The following is a 9,419-nucleotide window of genomic DNA, read 5'->3' on the forward strand; positions in this document are numbered from 1 at the left end:
TATAGAGTGGCCAGCCCAATCTCCAGACCTTAATCCAATTGAGAACTTGTGGGGTGATATCAAAAATGCTGTTTCTGAAGCAAAACCAAGAAATGTGAATGAATTGTGGAATGTTGTTAAAGAATCATGGAGTGGAATAACAGCTGAGAGGTGCCACAAGTTGGTTGACTCCATGCCACACAGATGTCAAGCAGTTTTAAAAAACTGTGGTCATACAACTAAATATTAGTTTAGTGATTCACAGGATTGCTAAATCCCAGAAAGAAAAAAAATGTTTGTACAAAATAGTTTTGAGTTTGTACAGTCAAAGGTAGACACTGCTATTTTTTTGAACACACCCCTTTCAACTAATTGCCCAATTGCACAGCCTTAAGAGCGTGCATATCATGAATGCTGGGTCTCATTTGTTTTCTGACAATCTACTGAACCTACTGGTAACTTGTTTGCCACGTAGCAATAAAAAATATACTAAAAACCTTGACTATTCTGGTTAGTCACATTGTACTGCTATTATTTTGAACAAGACTGTACATCTATCCATCATAAGTGCTCCACAATATCCATAAAACTTTACAAACTGTAAACTTCCACTAACTGTCGTATGCGTGTTCATGAGACTGCCGTTCCAATCAATCAATCAACTTTATTTATATAGCGCTTTTACAATCATGATTGTGTCAAAGCAGCTTCAGTGTCAAAAAGGACAATATTGCAACAAAATTTGATTTGGCTGTACAGTCATTCTGGAGAAAAGTGATGTTATCAGCTTATTTTAATTTATCATATAGCGACAATGTTGGCAGATCTGTATTATAGTTTATAGAATTAATTAAAACTTAGTTCATAAATTCAATTTGTATAATTTGTTGAATAACTGATCATAATTTTAGTGTCCCCAACTGAGTAAGCCAAACCAAAGGCGACAGTGGCAAGGAACCAAAACCATCAGGGCATGATGGAGAAAAATATGGAGAAACCAGACTCATTCGGGGTTCCAGTTGTCCTCTGGCCTTCCAGCGTGAGTTATGGTGATGAACACAGAAGCGCAGAGGATGGAGCAAAACAACTTGGTTCATCCTACACTTGAACGCACATACAAGAGTTAGCGGAAATTAGAGCTTACAGCTTGTAGAGTTGTAAATATATGGATATTTTTATGCAAACACATCGCTTTACCTCCGAAGGGCTTTGTTAACCCCACAGAGCTGTGGAGCACTTTTTAATGAGAAGAGCATCTATCCAATTCACTTCCATTATAAAGCTATAGAGCCAGGACGTTGTTTTTTTTAAATATATAATTCAAATTGTATTCATCTAAAAGAAGAATGTCACACATCTAGGTTCACTTGAGGGGGAGTAAATCATGGACTAATTTTCATTTTTAGGTGAACCATCACTTTAAGGAACTGTAGTTTTACACGGTTCTCATGACTTTTACAGTCATTACCTCCTGACTTCCCCTGGTGGACTTCGATCAGCAGTGTTGCTATAAAAGTTACTGATGTCATAAATTATGCTTCTCTTACTGGAATACTAGAATCATCTCCTCTTTGACCTGCATATTATAGTAAGAACTGTTTATAGATGCATATGAGTATAGTGCTGACGTTTTTCTGTTCATGCGATTTATGGAGTTACATTGTCATTTATCCTACAAAAGCACACATGCAATTTATATAAGAGGCGTCATTTACAAAACACCACTGATACTACTTCTAAAGAGAATGGAAAACTGAGCAGAAAGATTTGATTCCGTTAATTCTCGTCCATCTTTATTGTTTATGCTAGAACATGAGTGCGTTTAAAAACATGAGCTGGAAAATCTTTGTCAGCCAGTGGATATTTCATTGTATTTACTGTATAACAAAGATGTGCAGTTACCAAATTCCATCTCAATATTACATTGCTTTTACCATGTCAATATATTCAAATACAATTAATAAATAATACTGTTGAAATCCTTCTTACAGGTAACTGAGCAGATATTTTCACTCAGAGATGAATTATGTGAAATTATGTTTTTAAGAAGTGTTGGTTGCATGCTCGACAAAATAAAGATCAACTTGTATTTAATTATGAAGCTCTGAAAATTATGGAATGGGATTTCTGTCCCACAATTCAGTAAATACATTTGCCTCTGGAATCAAAATTTAGTATCCAAAAAATAAAAGAAAAAAATTTAGTCCAAAAATGTACAATCAATTATTAATTCTAAACCACATCTGATTGTTATTCCATTAAATGAGCAAGTAGAAGGATAATGTTAAGTTGTTTTCTGCCTTTTTTTCATCTGGGGGGGAATTTATTGGAGACAGTGACTTAACGGAGAAAAACATAAAAATAAAAAATAAATTGTTTTAATGTGTTATATACACATCTGAATTACCAAAATAACTGATCGAAAAGGTTTAATACATGTTAATTCTACAATCTACACAGATCTAGAGCATTGGTTTGCCTACGTCTCACTGTAGACTGTTTGAGTGATTATGCCTCAATAGCTATGGCGACCTACGTATTCGGACATCTTTCCATATATTCATTTTATCCAATAATGAAATCCAGGCAGGTGTGAGTCTCTAGTGGCTGGGTACTGTATGTTACGTTACTGAATGTGATCTATAAATCTCAGTCTTTGCTTACTGGGAAATCCCTTGTTTGAAGAAGTAGTGTAGCAACACAGCTCTAACACGAATAGCACAGTGGCTGCCGGAGGCGTAATCAGAGGGCTAATGGGTAAAGACAGCACCCAGTGTGCTATTTCATTCATTATAACATACTCTGAGAATTTGAATTTCAATTTCTCTAGGTCTACTGCGAACCTACGCACCCACTTGTAAAGTAAAAGACACGCTACCCAGGAAACGGTCAGTTGGTGAATCGTTGATGATGCCCTTGCCGTTTAGTTTGCATTGAACATGTAGTTGGGTGTCAGACTGGACTCCAGAAAAGCGCACCGCCACCAATGGGGAAGAGTAGTTTACCTGTTTGCAGAAATGGTGAAAAATGCTATGAAATGTTTTTAAATTATAACGAATTCTGAGATGTGAAATAGGATCACTTACATGTCTCAGTTTCCCATAATAGGGATAGTACTGCAAGTCGAAGATATTTCGTGGAAAGAACTCGACTTCTCCGAGGCCTTCAGTTGACCCTTTCTAGAAAAACATTAGAGAACATCCACAATTGTTACTTCACAATGACAAATGCTGCAAAGAAATTGGGTTATGTAATACATTGGTGTATTGTATATTTATTGTATAACTAATTATACAGTATAGATGGACTATGATGGTCATTATTTATTACCTTTACTCCACATGTAACGTTTACTGGAGTGCCTTGACCAGGCAGATACCCGAGAATCTGTCAGAAAACAGTCAAGCGTTTTACATACAACTTAACTAGCCACTGAGATTGGACTGATCATATTATAAACTGCAGGATATGTTCATTTAGTCATTGCTTATATTAACCACAAGATGGCACTAGAGCTTCAGATATTTAGTCTGTTTTTAGGAGAGAGTGGGGGGTGGGGGAAGGAATTCTGCAAAAAAAATATTTTTTTAATAGTATGCTCCACACTATTATAACCTCACCCGATTCATTTTGACAATGATGCAGGGTTTTCCCTTCGAGTATCCGAAATCTTTGTCCTGCATGCCGGAGCATTCGCCCAGCGAAGATCTCTTGAATTGACATGCCTTGCGCTCGGCACTCTCCTCTAAGTCATCCTGCATGAAATACGTATTTCCTTTGCATGGAATGTTCCGCCTATCCTGCACTTTATCCTCATAGGCTGGATATGGCCATGGCGGGAAACCGTAATAAAAGACATGGAAGAGAAAAAAGACAGAGAGAGAGAACATAAATTAACTAAACAATGGCTGTCGCCCAGCCTGGCCTCTACAACTTACAGGCAAGCACAAAAAGTGGGGCCCTGGCAGCACTGAGCAGTTACACTGAGTGCATAAAAGGGTTTCCCTCCTTGTCAGTATTTCTATAGACAGCGGGACTTGTTAAACAGCGTGCTGGAGCTATTTGAATCCGTGCCTGCTGAACAGAAAACGTAACTTCTCTATTAAAGTGTGTAAAACCAAACTCAACAACCACAGTTGTTCAACTAGTTCTCTCATGCAGGTCTTACGTTTCAAATGGGCTTCCAGTGCTCTCGCATACTTCTTCCAGGATTTTTGGTCAGAGGCGTTGAAGGCAATCTCAAACCCATGAGCTACATCTACATGAGGTGACATTGTCATACCTGCCAGGAGACAGAGAAGATTATGAACCTTAAGAATGATCGTATTGAGCTTCTGTATTAGAATTTTCTTTATGTACTTATATAATAATGTAATTTAGTATAATAATGATTAAAATACTTTTTTATTTCTAATCATCATTTAAAATGTATATATGCTTTTTGAAAGTTCATAAAGTAAAATGCTGATTTTTCCAACCTGGTGGCATCACCCTGTCATTGTAGGTGGGAGCATATGGACTTATAGACCACATCAGGCAACACATACAACCAGCAAACATAGCCGCGAGGAAAATGTATAATGCTGAGTAGAAGAGCAGAATAAGACCTGAAAAAAGGATAGAAAAAAGACATGAATAAAGCAAGATTTCATTGAGGAACCCCCTTGAAAAAAAAAAACTGATTCACATATCAAAGAATTGGCATTAATAGAATGTGTGATCAGGATAACACATTTTGTTAAAACAGAATTTCTTTCTATCAATTGAAAACTAAACTTTTTCATTTGTTAGTAGTCCTTTTTGTGATCCAAGATAAGACACTAAAGTCAATGTAACTGAAAGCTGAAAAAAAAAAAAAAAAAAAACGAGTGCAACCATTGTCCTTTAATTTTCAATTAAGACTCCATTAACAGCTGATAAAATGGGACATGTCGTCAAACGAAATGGCTTTTGCTGCGCAGACAATTTTGCAGGGACTAGCTGCCACAAAGGCCTTTCTGTTTGAGCTTAGTGAAAATTCTCCCAGCTGTCCTTTCACTCAGGAACACAGTGAACCTCCGGTTGCCATCATAGTGACGGTCTTTTGCAGCCATACAGAGCCACGGCCAGCTCCAAGGAGCCCCATCACCCCATTCTGGCATTGTGAGGCCTCTGCACTCTCCTTTCATGGGACACGCATCACAGCGCTCCAGCAGCCCCTCCCCTGCCCTAAGGAAGACTACGGCTGTTTATTTAATCCACCTCAAGCACATTCCCCATCATATCATGGCCATGTAAAGCGTGGAGATGTTGCATTACGTCTGCACTTAATACGAATGCATTGCTGCACTGACATTTTCCTCTGCTATCCCCAAGAAACTTTCATATTGCTGTTTAAAGTACTCGTCCCAATGGGAATTTGCTGCGTTGCTAAGCAACGGGACGTTTAGCGGCAGCAATTGGCCACTCTGTCATCATCGGACTTCTTCAGGAAATGCTCGCTGCCAAAAAAGTTCTGAGCTCGGACACAAAAAAAAAAAACACTACAAGTTAAATTGTGCCGTAGATCTGAGAGCGTGTTGGGGGATATCTGGAGGTCAAGGGGGCTTTGGGAAAGAGGGAGAGGAAAGCACGGTAGGGGTAAATGGAATGTGATCCCAGGCCAGCAAAGGGACTGTGACATTCGCTCTCCCACTGAGGACCATTCCCCAGGCAGTCTGTTTTTGTCAAGATGTCTCTAAGCTATCTGTGCACCTAAGTAAACAGTAATTTTGGACATGCACACACACATGCACACACATTGACAGCGTGTACACGCACACACACACTTGACTAAGCGAGCAGAAGCACAATTCGTTCCCTCTTCATCCCCGCAACTCATTCTCACTACAAATAACTCCACTAAAAATGGAAAATAATGAGCGAAAACAATAAGCAATGGTCTCACTTGCCTTTGCTTCTACGGCGAGACTGAACTTCACTAATTGAGGACTTTGTTTACAGTCCAAGTACAATTTAGATGCACTCCCTCACCCACAGACAAATCCCCTTTGTTTTGCCATTAAAACTGTTATCTCACGGTGTACATTCAAATATAATTTTGTCTTGTTACTCACTCCAGCTCTTCCCCGAGCGGCCCATAAACTCCTTAGTTTCTGCGTTCCACAGGTAAGTCTTTAGGTCGTCGATTTTCTCATGCAGCGTCCTCTTGGGCTTTGGCTTGGGCTTCCATTTCTCAAAGTTAAGGTCATCCTGCTCCAGAGGCTGATGTTCTACCAGTCCTTCCTGTTCCACTTCCATGGCCTCAGCTAGTTCGTGTTTATGAAGTGATCCTGCACGCTAAAGACAACATGGAAAGTTAAAAAAAATAGCATTCACAAATATGTTTCTTAATTTACATAGTGCAAGTAGTGTAAAAAAGTATCCTGCAACAAGCATTAAACACTTAACAACTCACTTTAATATGGATAATATTGTCTGATGCTCAGATATTTATCTTCAAACAGTTATAAGCAAGTGTAGGATCTCATTCAGTGTGAATGAAAGAAGTTTCAGAATCCCATTGATCTATGAGAGGCAGAAGAGGACCCACACACTCGCTGACCCATGTTGGGAGATCTAACCTCTCACAGCTGCACAAGATCGGCAGGGTCAATCTTCAGCCAGATGTTACACACTCATTCTCAATATCAGGAGACATTAAATACACTTTAAAAATACTTCTGCAACATTTATTAATCTAGGTTGATGTTAATTTCTACATAGAGAATTCTTTCAAAATTATTGCATTGTGAACAAACATGAAATAGGCTATTTAATATGTAATTGAGTCAAACCGCACACATTAGGTTACATCAACAATAGTCATTTTTAACAGTTCAGATGGAAACAGTTTCTTAAGGTACCGGAGGTATTTCAAATGCCTCTACTACAACCAACACGTTTAATTATAAGCCAATAAAGATGAATAATTACCAATGTTAGTTTACCTAAATAATGATGAGCAGGTGAAACGCTTTGGTGATACTCCTTCTGTACCAGTAATGAATTAAAAATGAATGTAAAAAATGATACAAAACATTTGACCTAGGCTAGCTACTGGTTTAAAAAGTGTATCCACTATTATGTTTACTTTATCTCATAGGCTATAGAGCACTAATCCAGCAAGACATGGTCATTACAATGCCCTCATCCCTAATAAAAAAGTAACCACATTACTCCGGTGCATTGTGGTTATGGTCACTTGCCAGTTTTGAAACTTTGTCGTCCAGGAGCAGGTCCTCCGCCCCTCCCGCGGTAGAGTCGCGCTCCATGACCTCTCACTGAAGAATAAAGGTACTTGTTAAACCAATCACATATACGAGCGGTCCAAGCGATTTACTGAGAGATTTCAGTCCACGAATCAAGTCTGCAGCAGTTCAAGGAAGTCAAATACTGTGTCAAATAAATGTTCAATCTCTCTTCTTCTTTTTCTTCTTTTAAAGTGAAGATGAGAAGATAATATTTCGATGTCTTCAGGAAAGAAATGGGGGGAAAGGAAAATCTCAATGCTCAAACTGCCCCCCGAAATAATGTCTTGATGAAGGCACTGCGGGATGTCTTCAAGTTCACTGTATGCTGACTGAACACACGTTAATTCTGCTCAAGAACTGCTCGTGAATTTCATTGAGTTTTTCCCCCTTACAACGGATGTCGGGTGCGGAGGAGCTTCTTGTTAGGAGTCGAGCATCATAGTGAATGGAGTTGAGCTGAAGAGGGAAAGTGGGGGTGGGATAAAAAGTGGAGTTCTTTTGGCAACAGCTTCGTTTGGTGTTGTGTGGAATTCTGCACACGCACACCACATAGGCTCATGGTCTGCTGAAACAAGCTCCATGCAAAGACCCACAGCTTTATACATTTCTGCTCTGATCTGCATTTGCCGTTGTCAATCACTAAGTAGCCTACTGCATCAGCAACTAGCTACATTAGAACAGCAAGTTTAAGTATGCAGGACACTTCACTAAACAATCCCCATTGACTGTTAAACTGGAGAGGGTATGGCTATTCTCGCGCATTACATAATGCGTTCAGGAGACACGCAAAATTGTGAAATATAGGCCCTCTTTGGTCTGTGTTGGCGTCAAAAGCGCAGCAAATTCATAAAGTTGTCATCAAGTTCAATATTTGTACACAGATCACGTTGAGCTCCCTAAACCCGCTGATTTTTTTAAACCTGAAAAGAACTCGCGTCATGGAAAATTCGGTCTTGTCTGGTTCTTTCTGCTTCTTTGGTGGAGAGCAGGTCATTCAAAGAAAGACCATCAAGGACTGAAACGAGCAAATGCAATAATTTACTTTGTGACAAAACTAGGCTGGAAGAACACCGATTATGTTATAGCCTGTCGTCGCGTTTAATTCCTAGTTAGCCATGATTGCTTGCGTGCTTGTGTAAAAAAAAGGTGATCGAGCATATTAGACTAACTTCCAGTCAATATAATTTAGGCTACTTACCGGTAAACACAACCCTATATAGAGTTTACAGGCTAACTCTGGGTAGTAGCAATTAAGCAAAACGCACAAAAAAAAAAAAAAAAAAACACACACAAAAAAAACGGAAATTTCACATTTTTTGAACTCTGCATCTCAGTAGATTAATCGTTTGTTTGTGCATCATATGAGCCTGAGTGAGCCGGCTAAACAAAAATGCAGACCTGCAAATAATCCGGGAATTGTTTTAATATTGAGGGAAATTAGCCTAGGCCTAGCCTACTATGAAACCCATCTGAAACGTTATTAATATTAGGCTAATATTAATATTAATAGTAGCCTAGGCCTAGTAGTAGGCTAGTATTATTAGTATTATTTAGCCTACTTTTTGTGTTTGTTCAAAAGACCAGTTGATGGCGCACTTTCATTACTTTGATATTTCTGGTTCAGGAGACATAAATAGTCGAGAAAGCAAAATTATAATTCTCTATATAGCTATGCTAAGGCATTTTCATGTAGCTATTCAGTCTGTTATTTTGCACGCATACAGGTGAAACATTATTCAGTTATGTAGCGATTTCCTCTACACTGCTGAAACTACATAGTCTACAAATTCCACATTTTGTCGTTTTTTGGAGATTTTTGGAGTCCTTAATCTCCTTTCTAATTTAATTTAGGCCTGTAGGCTATATTAGGCTAATAAAACTCATTGAATTTTATTTAATGTATTGCTTTAGACCACTACCACTCGTTTGATTTTAATCTATTTATTTATTTTTACAGCTTTTTCCAGACTTTTTCACGGACCGCCTCTCTTGCGACCTGCGGGGGACCCCAGTTTGAAAACCCGTGTGATAATGTTGTGATAGATTTACTGTTAGAGGGTTGAAATTATCATTTCTTTGTTTAATGACAGTTATCACCACATAGCCTATATGTTGTTGTTGTTGTTTTATTAGAGATTTTGAGAAGAAAGATCTAGCTGTAGTAATGTT

At 38.5% G+C, this 9,419-nt stretch overlaps 1 protein-coding gene across 2 annotated transcripts; it reads right to left on the reverse strand.

The window, feature by feature from the left end:
- Nucleotides 1–1,745: 1,745 nt before the first annotated feature.
- Nucleotides 1,746–7,702, reverse strand: atp1b4 (ATPase Na+/K+ transporting subunit beta 4). Of its 2 annotated transcripts, none has more exons than XM_067457548.1 (8): nt 7,206–7,702; nt 6,075–6,297; nt 4,458–4,586; nt 4,148–4,261; nt 3,600–3,799; nt 3,310–3,366; nt 3,066–3,158; nt 1,746–2,984 (listed from the first exon to the last, which is right to left on the reverse strand). In XM_067457548.1, exons 1-8 carry the CDS (start codon nt 7,269–7,271, stop codon nt 2,823–2,825), a joined length of 1,044 nt encoding a protein of 347 aa, XP_067313649.1. In that variant the 5' UTR covers nt 7,272–7,702; the 3' UTR covers nt 1,746–2,822. The 2 variants fall into 2 exon arrangements, with proteins under 2 accessions (XP_067313649.1, XP_067313650.1); XM_067457549.1 differs by lacking the exon at nt 7,206–7,702 and adding an exon at nt 6,948–7,181.
- Nucleotides 7,703–9,419: the final 1,717 nt, after the last annotated feature.

The sequence above is a fragment of the Pseudorasbora parva genome, chromosome 11, assembly GCF_024679245.1.
Source record: "Pseudorasbora parva isolate DD20220531a chromosome 11, ASM2467924v1, whole genome shotgun sequence".
NCBI classification, from domain to species: Eukaryota; Metazoa; Chordata; class Actinopteri; order Cypriniformes; family Gobionidae; genus Pseudorasbora; species Pseudorasbora parva.